The sequence below is a fragment of the Daldinia caldariorum genome, assembly GCF_022478825.1.
Source record: "Daldinia caldariorum strain CBS 122874 unplaced genomic scaffold F4812scaffold_12, whole genome shotgun sequence".
Lineage (NCBI taxonomy): Eukaryota > Fungi > Ascomycota > Sordariomycetes > Xylariales > Hypoxylaceae > Daldinia > Daldinia caldariorum.
The window spans coordinates 1,141,710-1,161,473 of record NW_025953048.1 but is presented as its reverse complement, the minus strand read 5'-3'; the positions used below and the strand labels follow the sequence as shown (position 1 = coordinate 1,161,473).

Below are 19,764 nucleotides of genomic sequence, written 5' to 3'. Positions count from 1 at the left end.
GATCACAAGTTGCTAGACAAGCTCCTCCTACCTGTCAGTCGCCGTGTCTAGCACGAGTGGTCGGTGAATTAACACTTTCTCGGTTAGTTGCTGAACTCTACCGTCTCACTTCTTCGGTTCCTTATTTTCTCTAGAACTCTTCACTTATTTGCCCAGATTCTCATTTTAGCTGCTTTTATGTGTCCTTCATTGGTCCTCTTACTTCTCTTCTTGGATGTCGACAGGGTCTCGTTTTAGTATCTTTTATACGCTGTTACTACCCCTCCACGAAGATTATATACGAGCTAACTCGACGCGGTCCGTTTTAATATCAGGTTCGGATCAGGATAGCCGGAGCGGCAGAATATACCCGGTACCTAGCTCATGCTCTATGCCATGTCAGTGATACCTGGTAGGGGGCGGGAGGAGTTGAAGTAATTCTGGCGTACCATTGCCACTCCTTTACGCGTGAATGATAGCGTCGCTCGAGAAATAGAGTTTCTATCATCCCGTCGTCTCCGCTTTTAAAAAAAGGTTTTAGTATGGAGAGCATCTTCTTAAAGTCGATCAACCTGGGGATTCTCGTGGAAAAGGAAATCGTCGTCCAAACAAACCATGAAGTCGACGGAGACTTGGCCGCGTCCCACCCGCCATCTATCGTGTCTATCGTTCACTCTGGATCCGACCTGAGGAGGGGGACTATAACTTCTGAGGCGCAGGAGATAGCATCGTCTCGTCCTCACAGCAAGATGGTTCCCCGTCCTGACGTCAGGGAGAGGGATAATCCTGAGGAGGACCTCGCCGAGTTTTTCCGCAGGGAGCCCCCTCCAGGCAATTTCATGTCGATACCCGACGATGTGAGCGTTCACTCAGTCCGTAGGAAATGGGATATGTTTAAGGTCTTTGGCAAAAGGCGGAAGAGCCGCAAGCGTCAACCACCACTCATCAAGCTTCCCGATACAGCTGTCTCCGCCAGAACTATCACCGGTCACCGATATATCGCTATATCGATCCCTTCTGAGCATTCGCAATATGAGATGGCTTCTGCGCAGCAGCAGCATCCCGTACCAAGGACCACGGAAACGAATCCCCGTCAGGGAGTTGACCCAGAACATAACCCAGCCTCTGAGCGTGACACTCAAGTTCCAACGGCTGTAACTGGGAATCAGGAACAGCAATCCTCAGCATCCTTGGGCCCAAGATCGTTGACGCATCCAGAAGCTCTCAGTTGGCTTGCATCTCCTTCCGGGAATCTGTCTGGACTCTCAACAGTAGCGTCACAAGAAGGAACCAATTTCGCGAAGGGTAAAGAACCAGAGAGGGAGAATAAGCCTCAGAGGAGTATGTCCAGCAGATTGCCAATGAATTCTTCAGGGGCCCGGAGGACGGCATCGTATACCGAGCGGGAATCTCGATCTCGCACAAGAAGCGCGGAAGGACGGGGTAAGGAAAGAATGAAGGCACCCGATCTGGAAGTGCTCACAGTTGGAATAGTCCCTAAAATAGTTGAAATTCCACCTCCGAAACAAACTGGAAAGAGACCGGTAACTGGCGATGATCTTATGGCTAAAGACACGTTAAGTAAAGCAGGCAAATCCCATGGCACCCCTCACACTCTCTCGGCGAACCTATTATCTGCATCAGTTTTACCGGTACGAACTTCCAGCAAAAGAGCAGTCACAACAGCAGCGGCAGCGGCAGAGAACGCTACGTTGAGTCGACTGCCAGTGGCCAGCAGAGCTCCCAGCTCGAATAACGGCGACAGTGAGCACAGAAGCAGAACCGGTCCCCGCGGGTCATTTGCCGAGAGTCTACTGACGACTGAGTCTTCGCCTAAGCTGCTGAAAGCCGAGGTGGTCACGGCGCACCAATCTGTCCCCATAGTAGTTCGTCCGCTTTCGAAACCCGAGATCGACTCGCCCCTGAATCTCAACTTCCCCTCCCCGCCCAATAATAATAAAATCCACCGCTCGGTGCAGGCGAATATTTTATCGTCGTCTACCGCGGCCGAAGGAGCGACGGGTCGCAGGGACCGCGTGAGAGAGCGGAAGAAGAGAGATATGGAGAAGTTGAAGGCCCAGATGCACCAGCGCCCAGCATCGCGCTTTCTCCAGGTTGAGCCGCGGGCCGAAGATGCTGGGCCGGAGTCTCCCGTGCTGGGCCGGTGGAATCAAGAACCGGGGTTACCGCCGTCCAGGCCGTATCTGGCAGGGAAAATGTCCGATATTGGCCCCCTCAGACCGGGCGTGCAAATCAAATCACCATACCTACCACCAGAGGGTGGTGCGCAGAAGCGACGCGGGAGAAGCGTCAGCGCGCCGCTACTATCGAGCTCATCTCCACCATCTTCTTCCCTGGAATCCCCCAAAGCGCCCTGGGAAGACAGCAAGTCCTACTACCGACGAAAAGAGCGGCAGGCGGAACACGAGGAAGCGGCAGCGCGGAGGAAGCGATTTGCGGCCCACGCGCTGGCGGAGCAAAAGGAGACCGAGGAGCGGGTGATGCGCCAGGAGCTCCTGCGACGGTACGAGAGGCTGAAGGAGAGTCGAACGAAGGATATGGAAAAGCGATTGCGTCGGTTAGAGCGGAACGAGGAGGTCCTCGTGCAGTCTTTGGTCTCTCTGATGGAGACTCTAAACACGCTGCTGCAGGACCGACAGGTCCTACCGCGCAGCGCTTCCTCGGCAACGAGTTCCATTCCGCGGCCACGTACACAACACCATCGTCATCGCAGATCCAACGAGAGACGGACTCAATCGCTAAGGTCTGCGCGAAGTTCTGATAGCCCGCTTGAGGCCCTACGCTCGCAACAAGAGCAGAGAGGATCTGCCTCTCGGAGATATCACGCTCGGAGTCTGCGCCTCCCAGGGCAAGGGCCGGGCAGTCGAGAAGATCACTCGGGCACAGCAAGGCGAACTCGGCAGAGCAGGGGAAGGGAAGAAGAAACCGGCGAGATAAGTACCGGTGTGCGCCAGTCGGTATTAGAAGCGCTACAGGAGCATCTGCACTCTCCTTCTCACTCTTACTCTCATGCTAGCACTCGGGCTTGTAGAATTCCAAGCTACTCCAGCAGCGTGAGCAGCACACACAGCTCCGATACAGGCAGCCTCGAGATCATGGAGCCGCTTATGCGCGAGCTGCAAGAAGCAGCAGGGTACGGCGTCGAGCGGCGTCAGGGGGGAGAACGCGCGGAAGAGGGCGGGACGACTCTTGGCGAGAGCGAGGTCTTTAATCTCTTCTAATTTTAGGCGGTTGTCGGATTATATACCCTCCCTTTACATTTATCTCCTTTGTTTTATCAGAACCAAACTACCTACACTCTAACCGAACTTGCTCTTCACCTGGAGCGTTTTTTTATGTATAGGAGATCCGAGTGCTGGAGTAGGTTACGGATAATACGTTTTCCTCGCACTCTTTTCCCCCCGGCTATAATGGAAAGTTAGAAAAGGAATAACCTAGGGGGATATGGTTTACGGAATTATAAACATATTAATATTAGCAGTGGATGGCTGTTTAATGTTGGATTGTACGATCATTGGCTTATATATTTATTAGCACTTATATTATCATTACGCTTTACTGTACCTATTCTTTGGATAGAGTATTGGTACTCTTTTAAATTGTTGTACAATATAATCACAGGTAGGCAAGTTATACCTACAGCTTAGGCCCTATATTGAAGGCGCTCTAAGAGGAAAAATATATATATATATATATATATATAGAAAAAAAATCGCCTCAAATTGAAAATGCTAAATCACGAGCACCGGAAATTTCATGTATAGAATCAAGTCACAGGATATCATAGACCAGACCACAGTCTACTTACCTTAGGTAGGCAGCTTAGCCCTAGTCTTAAATCGGGCTCATCGTAGACATTTAACCACCTGAGGCTATACCTAGCCCTAGACTGAGTCTATGAGGGCGACCTAGTCTAACCCTTCTATGAAATCGTGCCCTGTATCGCATTAAGACATGATGCCCCGATATCAAAAAAGCCCGCCAAGACTACCTAGGTAATTAAAGTCCGTGAAGGCAAGATGGGATAGCGTTATTTACAATGACTAGAAAAACTCAAAGCCGTACGCCATGGGAATGTGTTTAGATACCGTTATTACCTGTGACGCCCGCCCTACAAAGATGAATGTATCCTGCCTGTGAATATTATCGCGGTCTATTAGGTTTGCGTTTGATGAAAGGATCAGAAGAAGTGGGTTTTCTCCTTGGTGGGAGCGGCTTAGGCGGTACGGAGCCAGATGGACCCTAATCATTGTTAGCTACAGAAAAGTCAAGAAGACGATTTGACGAACCTTAGGGGCATTTGGAGGTGCCGAGGATGGATTACGCGTCGTTGAAGAGTGCTTTGGTGGAATACCTAGTACGGCCATTGCCGATGGGTCTTGTGGTTGCGGCATCGCTCGAGGAGCGCTTGGTGGGGGTCGCGGTTGAGTGTCACTGGCGATCTGTGTCATCAGGAGTTAGTTAATTTATACGTTTTTTCGGTTGATTTAGGTGATAATACCCTCTTCGGCATTTTGCCGTCTTCGCTGCCATCTCTAGGCCGTTTTTGGCCCGACTGGTGTATAACAGGGCGTTCGGAAGAACTAATTACTCTGGCGCTTTCGCCACGCTCGTTGAGTCCCCCGTATCCTATTTGCGCTGACTTATCCGTCGGGCCACCTTGCCCTTGTCGCTCGATGATAGTGTAGGTCTGCGGCAGTTGGGATGTTTGATGCTTCCTTTTGGGTAATCGATTAGGAGGTGCGGCATCTTCCATGATTACGTCTTGATCATTAACCTGCATGGACCTGTTCGAAGTGATCTTCAGATCCTCGATATTCACCTCCCTGGAACCATTGGTGTTGGTAGACTGACGATCCGAGGCTGAGAGCGTCGGTGTAGGTGGGATATCGAAGTCAGGAGGTGGTAATTGGGCCCCGGGCTTCCTAAGCAAAGAGAGGACATCACCGGCAGTGTAACGATCTCGGGCCTTGGCATCTTCGATAAGCTTATTCCAGAACTCTCCCTGAACTAGAGCCCTTGAATCTCCTAAGATAAAAAGCGACGACTTCGCACGGGTCAAACCAACGTTCATACGTCGGATATCCGTCATGAAACCAATACCGCCTGTAGGACTGGCTCGGACACACGAGAAAATGATGATCTCACACTCGCGACCCTGGAAAGCATCGGTAGTGTTGAACTCGATTTGCTCTTTGACTTGCTCTCCGTACCGACGAGAGAACCGCTCACGGAGCTCGTATAACTGAGCTTTGTAAGGTGTGATGATTCCGATTTTCCCCTTGAAATCAACTGTCGAATAGTCCGCTATTAGTCTGTCATATAATTGCATGGCAACTTTTAGCTCTTCCAAGTTAACAAGTGACTGGCCTTTACGACCCTTCTCTTGGATACCCTTCACGTCGAAGAAACGGTATGGGCCTAATAATGCACTTCGATGCCACGGTTGATATCGTAGTTTCCTCATATCACCACCGTCTACGAGACGTCGCTCGTAGAATTCTTGACTAGGGAACAGGCTGATTTCTGGATGCATACGATATTGCGTATCGAGTAAATGAACATCGTCGGGGTGATTGCGCTGCATACGAACGAAAAGACTCTGGTCGTATCCATACCGCGCAGCAGATTGTGAGAGTACTGTCGGCGGAAGCTGCTTTGGATCTCCAACGAGGATGCATTTGGAGCAACCGTACTTCAGAGGAATCAACGCGCTGAGCTCAACACATTGGGCCGCTTCATCAATGATCACTGTCTCGAACTCAACTTGTAGATTCTTGAACATCTCATGTCCGCTACCGCTGAGTGTTGCGCATAGAACTTGAGCCGAGTCAAGAATCTCCTGTTGAATTTGACGTCGTCGAATTTCGCTCTCTCGCGCGGCTGTGTTTCCACTATCCTTGTCAGCATCAATTTTGGCGCCAATCTGGGCCTGACGGCGCTTTAGCTCATCGAATTTTCGTTGTAACTGATTAATCTGTGTGCGATCTCCGACAGCCCTTGCTGCTTCTAGTTGTGGTCGTAGTTCAGCCAACTCCGACTTGATCTGACCAGCTTCTTGGTGCATCAAATCCCGTGAGCTGGGCCCGTTATTCTGGTTTGCAGTGCCCTCGACGCGAGCCTTGACCATCTCGTCTAGAGTGACGTCTTTTACGGCCGCGTTTATGGCATCGCTGCGGCCAAGACGTAGGACATTAATCTTATGAAATGAGCCCGTGCTTGATTTGACGCCACCCTTAAGACGTAATACTAATTCGTCGACAGCAGCGTTACTTGGGGCACAGACCAACAATTTTTTGGCCATTCCTTTACCGCCTGTTGGATTGCCCCCTCCAGGACGCTTGATAGCCGTGCCACTAGTTGTAGAGAAGCTACCTGTTAGAAGAGCGCCAACCATGGCTACAATTGTTTTCGTTTTACCCGTTCCCGGCGGACTGTAACAAATTAGCTAGACTTCCAGTACGATTCCCCATCATTCTCTGTGCTTACCCTTGGACAAGTGTAAATGCGTCGTTCTCTTTCGCATTAAGAATTGCCTTTGCCTGGCCTGGATTGAGTTGATAGTTCTGCATGACTTGATCAATCGCCTCCTGACTAAATTTGAGCATAGGTGAAGGTTTGGCCTCTAGCACCTCCGGCATCAAGTCATAATACTGAAGACTTTCCAGAGAAGCATATTCACGTTCAATTGTAGTCATGTTCGTAATCTTCACGGCGTAGAGCTCGGCTTGAGGCATCAAGGTGGATAGGATAGGGCCAGCCCGACCGCTCAGGCGGTATTGTACTTCTAAATTGCCGTTCTTAAACTGGACACGCCAGATCCGTGCAAGGCAGTGTAACTCATCTGTTGCTTCCAATGGATTTGAGGCATGTGAGAACAGGATGATATCTCCTTCTGATAGGAACCTATCCTTATTTTCGGTTATAGGCATAGCTGTGCTGACCTCGACAAATTTATCAACGTTCATCCGGTTGACAACCTTGATTCCGAAAGGTTTTGAGGTCGCTTCGTCTTTAGCCGTGACAAAAGATCTCCAAGCTTCATTGATGAGAAGCGGCAAGAATGTTTCTTTGTACTCCCGCGGGTCTCCGTACGAATTAGAGACCTGAGAGCATTTTATGCCGTTCGGGGGGTCACTGCCTTCGTGGAAAATGTCCCATTCGAGAATAGCCTGATGTAAAACGTCCATGGGAGGGATCAATCGCGCCCGCATATCCTTTGCAGAACGTTGGATCTTTACCTTCTTCACCGGTAGCCGCACATTAAGTTTCACAAATTGCCCGCCCTTAGAAGTTTTCTGCCCTGCAGCAGACCTGGCCAAGAATTCAGCATCATCTTCTTCGTCTTCTTCGTCTTCCGAGGAAGAGTTGACCATAATCTCGCTCTTCTGCGGTGCGTGATCCTTGCCTTGTACACCAGAAAGCCCCTGAAGACCGGATCCTTCACCACCGACGAGTGGTTTGGGAGCTCGTAGAGCCTTAGCTCTAGCAATAACTTCGGCGTTTCTCCTTTTCTTTTCCTCAGCTTCCTTCTGACGCTTTTCACGGATAGCTGCCACGTCGACGACTGGGGGTTTTCGCTCTGCCTGGCGAGCTTTCATCAGATCCAAGGTGGCCCGGGTCTTCTCCGAAGAAGAGGTCTTTAGCAGCTCGCGTATATCATCTTTGCTCGATCTAACAGCTATTTTCTCTCTCTGTGAACTAGTTGACATTGACGTCTCGGGGCCCGCTTTTGACCAAGCATCAAGCTTAGTTTGTCGTTTCAGGGGCTCGCTCTTCCTGGCCGAAATAATCTGGATATCGTCTTCTTGAGTATCCTCTCCCAAAGCTCTAATTAACTCAGCACGTTGACGCTCATTCATGTTCGTTTGAGTATTATATCTCCCATCTTTGTTTTTAATGCAGGTATTCTTGACAAAAGCGAGAGCCTGCGAGGGCAGCTCCATGTCAAATTCCACCAGTCGTCTCATAAGTTTCCCAACGACACTGACGATTACCGTAACGAGATACAGATCTTTCAGACGGAGCATCTTGCAAAGCCCTAAACAGTACTTGCGCGGCTGCTCGAGAATGTCTCTCATAGCCTGCTTCTCGGGCTGTTCACTGTTATCAACCGATGCGGAATGGGCGGACTGGGGGCTTAAGGCAGAGGCCAGAAGGCCATCCTGTGCTAGAAGAGCCTCTGCAAGTTCCATGGCCTCGCGACAAAAATTCTTCATAGTTTCCATATCGATCAATCGGCTCCAGTCTTCCGTCTGAGTAAAAGCGTTATCAAGAAAAATCCATTGGGAATTCCACCAATTACCAAGAACTTCACGTTCTGTGTCAGTCAAAGCCTTTGAACGAAGTATGCCAGACGTTGGGTCGCAGAGACTGCTAAGAATATCTCTAGAATATCGAATAATATTAAATTGTGGCGACCAAAGGGACATTTTCTCGTTGACATCGTTGACAACTGCTGTGTAGGAAGACAAGGCGTGTACGAAGTAACTCTCTAGTAATTTGAGTACGGCGTCCGTTCTTCTTACCTCACCGGTGACTGTCTTGATAAAAGAGGCACCAGCTGTGCTTATAACCTCTTCGCCATGAACGAGAGCCGCCACGATGGGCAAAATCGTGGCATTATCTTGGCAAAGATTCTGAAGCGCGGATTCGCTAAAGTCGGCCAATCTTTCAATGGCCCGCCCAATAACTTCAGCCGTCTTCTGAAATTCGATATTGAATTCCTTTTTCGTCGGAGATAGTGATTGTCTCTTCAGCGGCCGGAAGATCTCTACGGCAATTAACGGGCCTGTGGCAACTAACATCGATCTGGCTAGGTCATCTGCACCGGGTTGGAGAATTTCCAAAAACGCCTCCCAAATCCCTGATGAATTTCGTTTAACCTCCCGTTGAACATGGCTATCGCTATTCTGGAGTGCGTTAAATTCCTCGACGGTGATACGGGAATCCAGGGCAAGGGCAAACTTGATTACGGACAAGCCGAGTTGTGACATAGCGGCATTTTGCCGGTCACTAGGCGGAAGTTGGGCCAGTTGGATTATGAGATCTTTATATTTTAATGTGAGATTCAAGGCCGTGTTCGTGTGAATGGTAGAAGAACCAGCGTGCAACTTGTAGCTTGGTGAGACAAATGCTTCCAGAGTAGAAGATAGGGCCTCGACCGCCGCGAGAGTACAAGCCAGCTTCCCTCCAGGCGTCATGCTTGGGTCCTGGGCATATCTTTGTAGGAAGTGATGCAAAAGGGAATCGCAGGCATCACTCTTCTGGTGGGTAGGAATCGATTCTACGAAAGGTTTTACCCAAGAAATAGCCGCGGGCCCTTCCAACATCAAATCGTGCTCTCCAGATTGGGTGAGCAGAGTTCTAAAGGCAGGGCTACCTAGTATTTGTTCAGCAACGGCCGTGTGAGAATAATGGCTATACGCGTCCCAGAATGCTTTAGGCGACTTTCGTATAAGAGAACAAAAGGCCTTGAGCAGGACTTTTAAGACCTGAACCGAAGTGATGCGAGGCATTTGTGCCAGCATTAAATCATATATACTTGGTTGGACGGACATTGCCCGCAGGGAATGGAACACAAGGTTCTCATCAAGCACATTGAGGATATGAAGAAAGCCTTGCCAAAACCGAAGCAAAAATTGGTCAGAGGCATTGATGTCATTGGCTTTTAGGATGGCATTAGCCAGGTTGTCATGAATTGCCCACTCGAAATCTTCGGCTGTAATGGAAGGTTGTCGAGAGAAGGTGTGGACAGCGAATCTATTGCGGATTTCGTTCTCGTCGAAGAGAAAAAAGGTCATGGTAGGTAGAATCTCATCCAACTTAAGGATCTTTCGTTTTTGAATAGACTCGAAGACGAAATTAAACTGCTTTCGATTTTCCGGCAGGCTCAAGTATGGCATGCAGCAAATAGCTTCGTATAGAGAGATAAGGAGCTCCTCTTTCTCCTCCTTAAGGAAAGTGCTCTGACCGGCTACGCCATTATGAGCATTGATAAACTCGGCGGCGGCTTCGAGGCCTTGGGTGATGCGGCTAAAGTCGAATTGGTTCAGGCGATCTTCCATTTCGGATACAACGCTATCGTCATAAGCCCTACTCTGTAGGTTAGTATGCTCCTCTGGAAATGTAATCGGGAAAGACCTCACAAGGATATGTCCTTTAGAAAGGACTTACGCCCCTTGTGCCAGTTGCGTACACAAGTTGGACAGAGCCTCAGGAAGTTGTTGGTTCGTAAACCGAACTCCTGTCCTAGATCTCCTGCCGAGTCTTCGGCTAGTCCTAATACCAACGAACATATATACGTCTGATTCAACCGGTCTTTGCCTTGCTCAATCCTCTGCTGCTTCTCAGCGGGGCTAATTTTACTCGGGGCATCTGGGTCGTCGTAGATCTCGTCATCTTCGTCGGAGATTTTTGGGCAACATAGATGGGAAGTTTCGGGGAACTCGCGGAAATTATCGAAAGCATTCATAAGTACTTTAGGGACAGACATGGTGAAATGTATTGGAGCATGTCGCTACAGACCCCAAATAAACGTCGCGAGCAGAATTTGAAGGATGACTACTAAGTTTCCTCGCCCTTCCGTCTGGTTTAGGAACCTTGCAAGGTCTAAAGCTAAATAGCGAAAGGGTTAGTGTTTCATTCATGTAAATAGGATTACGTAGGTAGATTGGATTTACGCGGGAGGTTTGGATGTTTGGCCAGAAATTAAAACGAATGGAGGATGACAAAGGAAAAGAAGTAAATTAAAGGCGAAGGCTAGTACAACAAATACGCTCTGCTGTACTGGTGGACATAGCCTCGCGCGAAAGAAGTTGAAAGGGGGCGATACTGTCGCGTGAAATTGTTAGAAGGAGAAGCTAGCAAGCAAGCACCAGGAGATGTGAGTGATAGAGGTATGCAGCTGGTTTCTGGCGCGTGAAGTTTTGGGGAACCGTGCCAATGTGTCCTATCGATAAGAAACCAATTACGCCAGATAAAGTTAAACCGGCAAGATCGCTTAGGAACGCGCTTTTCAACTGCATGCAACTGCATGAGGGTGGGGGCTGGGGGGGTTCATTAATTAAACCTTCAATGCTTGTAATAGGTATCACCGCTGCCCCGCCAACCCGTCGGCGTGGGAATAGATTCAATAAGCTGCCCCGATTCCCCTCTATGCACGACAGTCCTACAACCCATATCACATAAAATATGCCATTTGAATATGCCACAATTTTTAATGCTTTAAATTAGTAGATAATCCCATCGCATCTTTGCATCTAGCAGCTAGCTACCTCTGCAATCCTATTCTATTTGGATGCCCCATTGTCGTTGATCATGTTGCGAACCTGCAAATGTGTAATATAAATCAATCCACCTAACTCTTTCTCCCAGGATAGCATTTTGGACAAGCAAATAAATGAAAACACCCGCTCCGATAAATGGCATATGGTAGTCCGATAGAGAAAGCACAGCCCCGATACATTGAATCGACGCCACATCAGTGCTGTTGGCGATATTAGGACTCGTCAATAATAGATTCTTCTCACTCTCCCTTTTTATCTTCTTCCTCATCTTTCGATTTGCTTTCCTTAGCCAACTTCGACTTAGCCTTTGACTGTTTCTTATCATAGCGATCAAGGAGGCTCTCTAAAGGGCATTCGGGAAGCAAATCCCAATCTGCTGTTCCCTCGGCAGTGCTTGAGCTACACTTGCCGCAACGCTGTCCATGTCGGATAAATAACTGGTGTAAGCCATACTTAAGATGGTCCGGACAATGGACTTCGAGATGACTGAAGACGTCGGTAATACTGGCATTTTTTGGTACCCATCCAAGCCATTTGGAAAATCTATAGACGTGAGTGTCGACAGCAATGCAGGGCATTTGAAAGCAGAAGAGAATGACGCATGCCGCAGTCTTAACGCCAATCCCGGGATATTTCGTGAGTGCTTTTAGGATTTCGTGTTTCGATAAGCCACGGAGGTGTTCAAGGGAGAGCTCATCCGAATCTGTCTCCCGGACCTTGGCGCCTTTTTGTTCATTCGTCTCCCTCTCTTCAAGTGTATCGGATTTGGTTTGGCAATGGGCTTCCCGTCGCTCCACGTTCTCCTGGTATACTGTATCGAGAATAGCCTTAATATGCTTGGCCTTGATATTTGCCAATCCCCCGGAGTAAAGTGCATCAACCAACTCCTGATAAGTTCCGAGCCTGACATTATCCCAGTTTATGCTCTCTTTTCCGACTCCTTCGTTTGACACACCGTATTTCTCAGCCAAGGGTATCAACGTCATGTCTATATGCTCAATTCTTGTAGCACCACTTAGAAGAGTTCTAAGTAATCCGTCCAATACGGAGGGGACCTCACCGCACCCCATTACCTCGAGTGAAGGGGCAGAAATGACTTGAGGCGCATTGACCTCGCCATGCATCTCTGTAAGCAAACGGTGAACTTCCTCGCATTGTTCGTTGCTTGGTGCTAGCCACTCAGGAAAAGGGCTCTCGCCTTGTGGCATCAGACCGTATCGGTTATCCTTCGTCTTCTTGGCTATACTTTGTGAATTTCCCTCGTTCGTCTTTGCAGCCCGAGTTCTCGTCTTCTTCGGTTCCGGCAAGAGAATATCAGCATTGATTCCTTCATCGGCCGCGGCAAGGTTAGTCTTGGATTCTCGCTTTCGCTTTTTGGATAATCCCTTATCAATTTGCTCGTAGGGAATCTGATCCAACACAGCAGAATCATGATTGTCCTCTTTGACGTTTGATACTTCGGGTACTGGCTTTGGTTTCCTTGGTCGTAATTGCCGTCCGGTATACTGTACGGCAACCGCGTCAATACTTTTTACATTATACTCTTCGTCGACCTCCTTAGGCTCCAAGGCGAGTTTCTTATTAGACTGTAGAACTTCATCTACATCGATTTGTTTTGGGACCTTGATCTTGATGATGATCTTCCGTCTAGTGCTCTGAGGCGTGGTCTCTTTTTTGACTATACTAAGCTCAGTAGATCGGGCTGTCGAAAGGGAATTTTGCGCTGATTCCGATGTAACTGTTTCGGGAGTAGGAGCTACAGTTGTGGGTGTCGAATCTAGGGAAGATGATGACTCGCCGACAGGATACGACTCGGTGGAATGCGGTGACTCCGCAATAGGGGGTGTTGGAATAGGAGACTGTGCCTCTTGACTCTTAGCTATCAACGAAACACCCATACCATGAGGCAAGTTCCACCCCCCTTTGATTGGCGCAGCGCGTGCTTTGTGACCACGTCTCGGCATCTTATATAGATCCTAGGTACGGTCGTATATCTATAGGAGTGTCGATTATATTGAATTATATATAGCTTGACGGGATTACGAGACAGCAGATTACAGAATTGGCAACTGATATACGGCGGAAGATAGGTATATGTTGGTAGTAGGGTCAGATCTAGAGTTCTTGAAGTTGTAAAAATAAATAAAATAAGATTAGAGGTGTTAGGTTATAGTTTATAGTTTATAGTTTATAGTTATGGCAAATAAAAGACAAAGGTACGGGGGTAATGAGTAGCTCAAAGTTTAAAGGGGCTCCGGCGTTTCAGTTATAACCAGATGATACCGATACCGTAGGTAATGTTTGCACCTAAGATACTGGGTCGGTCAGAGGTATGTGAAATTGAATATGAGAAGTCATTCGGTGATATAATCGTATCAAGTGAACCTTTAACATTGAGGGATGAGGGTATCAACAGAATAATAGAATAGTAGAATGGTAGAAGGAGGGAACTACATTCACCATCGGTGACACCCACTCTGCAGATGAAGTAACTGTACAACTCTAGACAGACGCTATTCTAACAAGGGAAGCCGTAGTCTACCCCTACCTAAGGAAAGAGTGCTATAGTAGGTAGCTACGACTACCTCGTAACATACCTAACATAAGGTACTTACATAACCCAACCCACACTAACAATCAGCACGTGTCTACCCCTTAAAACAGACCAGAAGAACAAGGAAGTCACGACCCTATAAGACATAGAAGCTTGATTGGAAAGAGAAAAAAAAGCTTTGGGATTGTGGGGAAACATTGTATGAAATCCTTTAGAGGGAAATTTATGCACATTTATACTAGTCATTAAATTTGCGAATAATTGGAGTATAAATTATTAGGTACCTCCTATGTATTTGCGGTGGTAAGTCTAAAGGGGGGTAGGCTCACAACCTTCTTAATGGGGACTGATATATAAATGAAATAACTAACTTGCCCTGTTGGCTTCATTTTGTTCACAAAATACAACGTTTAAACCTCTAAGCTGATGCTTAAAGCCTATTATTCATAAGACACTAAGCTAGACGAATACCATGTTGAAGTTGACAATTTAGATAGCACTGCATCATGGTAGATTAAAAATAACTAGTGCTAATCTTATACTATCTCTTGTAGATAGGTGATACGAAGTATCATCGCCGCTCAGGGTCGGTGGCTACATTGTGGAGACTGATATCTTCCCGAATTAAAGGTGAGATAGCACCATTTCTCAGCTTTTCGGCTGACTCCTTTTCATCCCCTGGTGCCGTGGCATGTGGTGTTAAGCCATTAGCGCCGGTCTGGCCACCCCCCGAAACTATCGTTGGGCCGCTGCTAGAAATCTCTGCGTGCGTAGCATGCTTTCGTTTCGTACCGCGCACCTGGTTCAGGTGCTCGAAGTAACCTTCTGGCACCGGCGTACAATACTTGCCACAGAATACGCCAACCTCAAACTGAGTAGGCCCATCTGGTGGTGCAAGCTCCGCACAGGCCGCCTTAAGATCATCGAGATCTTGATATATTACCTCCTCTGCATCGATATCTGCGGCTCCAATTAGTAACCCCATTCGAAGAAATGGAAATTCTCGTTAGTTTCGTAACTCACTTTTGGCAATAGCGAAACGGTCTCTGCCCGAAGCAATTAGTTCGGTAGGACTAGCTAAGTCAACTACACGCGCCTAAGTTAGCAAATTGACCGCTGCTATGAAATCATAGTTTGAAGAACCAATATCCCAACGTCATAATAAGGTTCGGATTACTTACTACCGTAGATGTGCGGCGCGGTAATAGGTGGAGCACAGCTCGCAAATATTACTTTTCGCGCACCAGCCTCTCGTGCCATGGCCACGATCTCCTTACTAGTTGTTCCTCTTACAATTGAATCGTCCACAAGCAGTACACATCGACCTTCGAACTCAGTTTGGATAGCACTGAGTTTCCTCCTAACTCCCTTTTGGCGAGCTCCTTGTTGCGGCATGCTATGAATACCTAGTTAGCGATAGCTACTTACACCCAAGTCAATAGGGCTTCAGTTCAAAAAAGAGGCGACGAACATGAATGTTCTAAAAACGTATCTATTCTTGACAAAGCCTTGGCAGTAGGGTTTGCCCAATCGCTCGGAAACGCTTGCAGCTGCTGTGTTAGATGTCTCGGGAATCGGAATAACGGCATCGATATCTTTAATAGCTTCATCTCCGAGTAGTTCCCGTATCTTATCAGCCAGCTTGTAGCCCATTCTCTGTCGGGAAGCGTGGACGCTGATACCATCCATTACTGCGAGTAGTGTTAGATGAGAAGGTTGGCAACGCAGGGGGGCATTTTGAACTAACCTGTATCGGGCCGGGCAAAATAAACCTGTAAAATAAACAATCAGCAAAATTCCACCCACCAAATGAATGAGATAACCCATGCTATTTTACAGAAAATCTGAGCGGGTTAATACTGATAGAACGAAATATCGACATACGTATTCAAATATATCAGGTGAGTAAGCCTTCGGCTTCTGAACCTGATGGAAAACAGGTGCTCGACCCTTCTGAATGAAGACAGCCTGGCCTGGCAAGATATCCCGAATATTACGGAAGCCAAGTTGGCGAAGGGCAATAGACTCGGATGCGAGCATGTAGTCTATTGCGCCCGGAAGAGTTTCCGAGTCCTTCTCCCCAAGAACTAAAGGTCTGATGCCGTAAGAGTCACGGAATCCTAGAACACCGAAACCCGCAATCATAGCAGTGCAAGCCCAGCCGCCCTAATTGAAAAGTTAGTTTTGATTTTAGATGAACGAAAACTTTCCCGTGACGCACCGAACAGCGATCATACATTCGAGCTAAGGCGGCTATAAAGTATTAGTACTATTAAATCTCAACAGCATCCTAGACGGTTCAAATGACAAGGGACGTATGCAACGGAAGTAATCCAGCAGGCTGTCAGGACTCACTGAATATATCGTCCGTGTTGACTCTGGCCTTTCCTGTTTCATTCAACTCGTTCGCAAACACGTTGAGCATGCTGAGCTTGGGTATCAGCCTTGGCCATGCGTGTCGTGTTTGATATAACACTATTGGGATGGATACGACTTGTCTATTGACTTACAGCTCACTGTCGCTATCCGTGTTTATATGTCGGTGAGCAACTGTATCCAGATATTTGCGCAACTCGATGGCGTTGATGAGGTTTCCATTATGAGCCAACTGTAGCACTTATAGTCAGTAAGCGCGTTCTCCAAATAAAAATCCATTAAATTCCAGACAACAAAAGATCAAGGATTGTGAGTCTATGCTCGCCTATACAGCAAACATTATTCATGGGAGAATAGCGCTCGGGAGACATAACCAGAGGCTAACTTACGCATATGCCATAAGGACTGTTAACGTAGAATCTACTCTCTGTTAACACCTATGAATAGCTCGGTGCACCCCATCACCGGATAATACCCGAATCAAAGGGGGGGTATATGAGGGGAATGAATAGGTGACATTGTAACATACTGTTAACATATTAGCCTCCATGACTAGAAAAAGTCAGATGATACGGTGAGAAGTGAAAATAGCCTGCTAAGCTACAAGATTCCATTACTTACCGGTTGCGACTCGGCATTCGACGAAGTACCTGCGGTTGGGTAACGTAGATCTAAGGCGTCAAGTTTTAGTACATGTCTTGTTGCAAGGGGTGGGGGTGAAGCTGGTGTTCCAACAACTCGACTTCGATAGTCCAAATAGGGATGTGATTCTGAGCAAAGAAAACACCTACGTCCGATACCCATAGAACCGGGTAAATCTTGAACCCTCATGCCATCAGCGAAGACTTTGGCGGCCATTCCGTTACCCTAGTATCGACGTTAGATACTGAAAATACTTTGATGTGAATTGACTGCGGAGCTTACCTTGCATTGGTATATGCGGCCACCCGCAGCGCAAGTCGCTATGCCGCAGGCTAATGAAGGTCAGCATATCTCTTGTCTATTATAACACACTTGCATCTTAATGCTGTTAATCATCTTCTGGTGAACATTACTAACCATCTTGACCTCGATGTTGCAAGAAGTAGAGCGCTTCATGAAGCGCTACCGCAGCTTTACACGGCGAATCGGGATCATCACTGACGTGACCCAAGATTAGACCGAGTACACCACACATGATTGCAGCTCGGGTCGTGAGGATCGTTATTCCTAGTAGGTACCTAGGCAGGTAGTTAGTTAGAAATGATATTTAAACTCAAGATTTAGGTTCGCCAGGGCTGTGTGGCTCTTTGAGAGAAAACGTGGGAAATGATAGGATATTGTTCAGAGTGTGTTTATCCGCAGCATTGGCTAGGCAGTCGACCATTTATAAAGAAAAAACTCATCATAACAATATTTACGGCTATCCTCGAGAGTGATGGTCTTGTTATAAGTCATAATTGCATCCACATATATTCTCCTTCCTCCACAATTGGATGGAATCTTGAATCGGGAGATGAGTAGGACCACTTGACACCAACCCTCTTAATACCTAAGAGTATCAAAGTCGGAACGCCGTATGTAGATTGTTGTAAAAGAAAAGGAAAAAAATTAGTTGAAACGTACTTTCTTTATCTTGATTCTATGGGTTGAATGGACGAAAGATCAAGCTGGATAGTTGATCGCGGGGCAACGCCACGTAGTTGATCAAAGTACTCGTCGTGGTGTTACGCGCAATTACCGAAGGTCGTCCACAAAACAACGTTTGAAATTAAATAATAATAATAATAATAGTCTCGTGCTTGTATGAGCTCAAGTCACCTGCCGATTGTAAGAGTGAATACCTTTGAATGGAAGTGCAGAAGCACTTGCACTAGAGAGAAAAAGCCGCGCAACCAGCATCGTGATTTAAATCTAGTAATTTTTTTTTTTTTTTTTTTCCCTATCTGGAGAGATCCAAAAGTTTGCGACCAAATGTTGGAGAAAAAAAAGTGGAGGAACCGTTGTCGCCCTCAAATGCCCATTGGAGGAGGTATCGGCTGTTAGTTTTTTCCGAACTCTAACCTCAAATTAGAACTGTATGTACCTAGGTACTTAAGGTAGCTAGGCTGGCTGTAACCCAGAGCTCATCCAGTTTGTCGGAACAATCGGGCGCACTGGGAGGGGGTTTTGACGTTCCACTGCGTTAGATCCAAGCCTTTCTCACATGCCACGTGCAGAATGTTGCAGTTCAATTACCTATTAAAAAAAACATGGTAGGCTAAATTTTCTCAATGACAAATAATCATATTTTTATGAGATACGGATGAGATATATATCTTACGGCTATGATGAGGTCTATACATTTTTACTTCTTTACATGTACATCCCTTCTTATACGAATAGGTCTTACGGGTGTGTATTTTATGATATAATAAGCATGAACTAATACATCTGGGGAAAAGCGGCAAGGTAAAAAAAAAGGCGATAGGGAAGTGCAAGACAGGTTCCGAGTTCATTCCGCCAAGTTAGGTTTCCAAGCCTTCAAGACCGGACGGATTAGGGTATTCCGTCGCATGTATTCGAAGTTAATAATACTCTGATTCTCAGCAATTGCTAATCGCTTTGTAAGTAGAATATTAGATATGCTTCTTCCTATTTGGCATATTATGCGTATAAGCTAATTCTAGAGTTAGAATTAAGAAGCAAATGCATGCCACCTGAATATCAGATCGTAGAAAGATAACTACAGTACTTACGAACCTGATAGACAATTAACCTATTAATATTAAAAACTCGTTTCTATATCTATATCTATCAGTTATACGAACTCGAACTTCAGGTTAAGACTTTAAGACTTATTAGTATACGAATACCATTAAAAACGCAATGTCTAAGACAGTTACCACAGCTTTTCAATCGACGAATGGTACGACCCTAATAAGTATACGCGCTTTGGGTCGGTAAAGGTCCAGTGTTAAACGAAGACCGAGTCGAGCCGAATTCGGGGTTTCCACACACCCTCATCGCGATTTTAAAAACTTTAGTTACATCATTTCCGGCGAACTGACCTACCGGGATAGCATGCTTCGCAAGGGTGCCGAAGGTGGGCAGTCGGATAAGTTATGCCGGATGCGTTGCGGGGATGTCCAGTTTACCACCGCCGGTACGGGCATCGCCTACTCTGAACAGAATGAGCACTTAGAAGACACAGTGCATTTCCTTTAGATCTACCTAGGTACAGGTAGGTAATCCCGTGGAAGAGAGGACTTGCCCCTAGATATCACACCCGCCATTTTGGTGAGGGGGCGGGGGCAAAACGCAAGAGTTTCCGTCCCAATTTTGAGCTCGTTTAAGGGTGATCCGGAGGCGACTGTTGAGCAAGAGAAAGTTGCCGAGCCGGGACCATACACATTCATGCCGACTTCGTCATGGGAGCCACTTTAATCCCACCACAGGAAAAATTCGATTGGATTGTCGGGGCACGCACCACGGAGTGTAACAAGAGAAAGGTACCTTATATTCACGTTCCGATGACGAAGAATGGACAAACGAAAGTCGGCTCGATGGGCCACGATGAGGTTCTTA

At 47.1% G+C, this 19,764-nt stretch overlaps 5 protein-coding genes across 5 annotated transcripts; 1 reads left to right on the top strand and 4 right to left on the bottom strand.

Annotated features, from left to right (window-relative positions):
* Positions 1 to 521: 521 nt before the first annotated feature.
* F4812DRAFT_460865 (uncharacterized protein) lies at positions 522 to 3,221 on the top strand (the record flags this gene model as incomplete). Its single annotated transcript, XM_047937769.1, has 1 exon — positions 522 to 3,221. The coding sequence occupies one exon, from the start codon at positions 522 to 524 to the stop codon at positions 3,219 to 3,221; it is 2,700 nt and encodes an 899-aa protein (XP_047788912.1).
* A 460-nt stretch (positions 3,222 to 3,681) lies between these two features.
* On the bottom strand, positions 3,682 to 10,984 carry F4812DRAFT_434827 (SEN1 N terminal-domain-containing protein). Its single transcript, XM_047934729.1, has 5 exons — positions 10,149 to 10,984; positions 6,490 to 10,095; positions 4,502 to 6,434; positions 4,290 to 4,442; positions 3,682 to 4,242 (listed from the first exon to the last, which is right to left on the bottom strand). Exons 1-5 carry the CDS (start codon positions 10,493 to 10,495, stop codon positions 4,144 to 4,146), a joined length of 6,138 nt encoding a protein of 2,045 aa, XP_047788911.1. The 5' UTR covers positions 10,496 to 10,984; the 3' UTR covers positions 3,682 to 4,143.
* Positions 10,985 to 11,119: 135 nt separating this feature from the next.
* On the bottom strand, positions 11,120 to 13,541 carry F4812DRAFT_434820 (DNA glycosylase). Its single transcript, XM_047934728.1, has one exon. It carries the CDS (start codon positions 13,250 to 13,252, stop codon positions 11,528 to 11,530), a length of 1,725 nt encoding a protein of 574 aa, XP_047788910.1. The 5' UTR covers positions 13,253 to 13,541; the 3' UTR covers positions 11,120 to 11,527.
* A 736-nt stretch (positions 13,542 to 14,277) lies between these two features.
* On the bottom strand, positions 14,278 to 17,842 carry F4812DRAFT_434816 (amidophosphoribosyltransferase). The gene is made up of 14 exons (XM_047934727.1): positions 17,278 to 17,842; positions 17,143 to 17,192; positions 17,010 to 17,085; positions 16,841 to 16,889; positions 16,608 to 16,638; positions 16,353 to 16,450; positions 16,198 to 16,268; positions 16,064 to 16,095; positions 15,727 to 16,008; positions 15,590 to 15,614; positions 15,314 to 15,533; positions 15,024 to 15,238; positions 14,866 to 14,928; positions 14,278 to 14,802 (listed from the first exon to the last, which is right to left on the bottom strand). The coding sequence occupies exons 1-14, from the start codon at positions 17,393 to 17,395 to the stop codon at positions 14,414 to 14,416; spliced, it is 1,719 nt and encodes a 572-aa protein (XP_047788909.1). The 5' UTR covers positions 17,396 to 17,842; the 3' UTR covers positions 14,278 to 14,413.
* Positions 17,843 to 18,425: 583 nt separating this feature from the next.
* On the bottom strand, positions 18,426 to 18,837 carry F4812DRAFT_85958 (uncharacterized protein). The gene has a single exon (XM_047939503.1). The coding sequence runs from the start codon at positions 18,693 to 18,695 to the stop codon at positions 18,468 to 18,470; it is 228 nt and encodes a 75-aa protein (XP_047788908.1). The 5' UTR covers positions 18,696 to 18,837; the 3' UTR covers positions 18,426 to 18,467.
* Between the last annotated feature and the right edge of the window lie 927 nt (positions 18,838 to 19,764).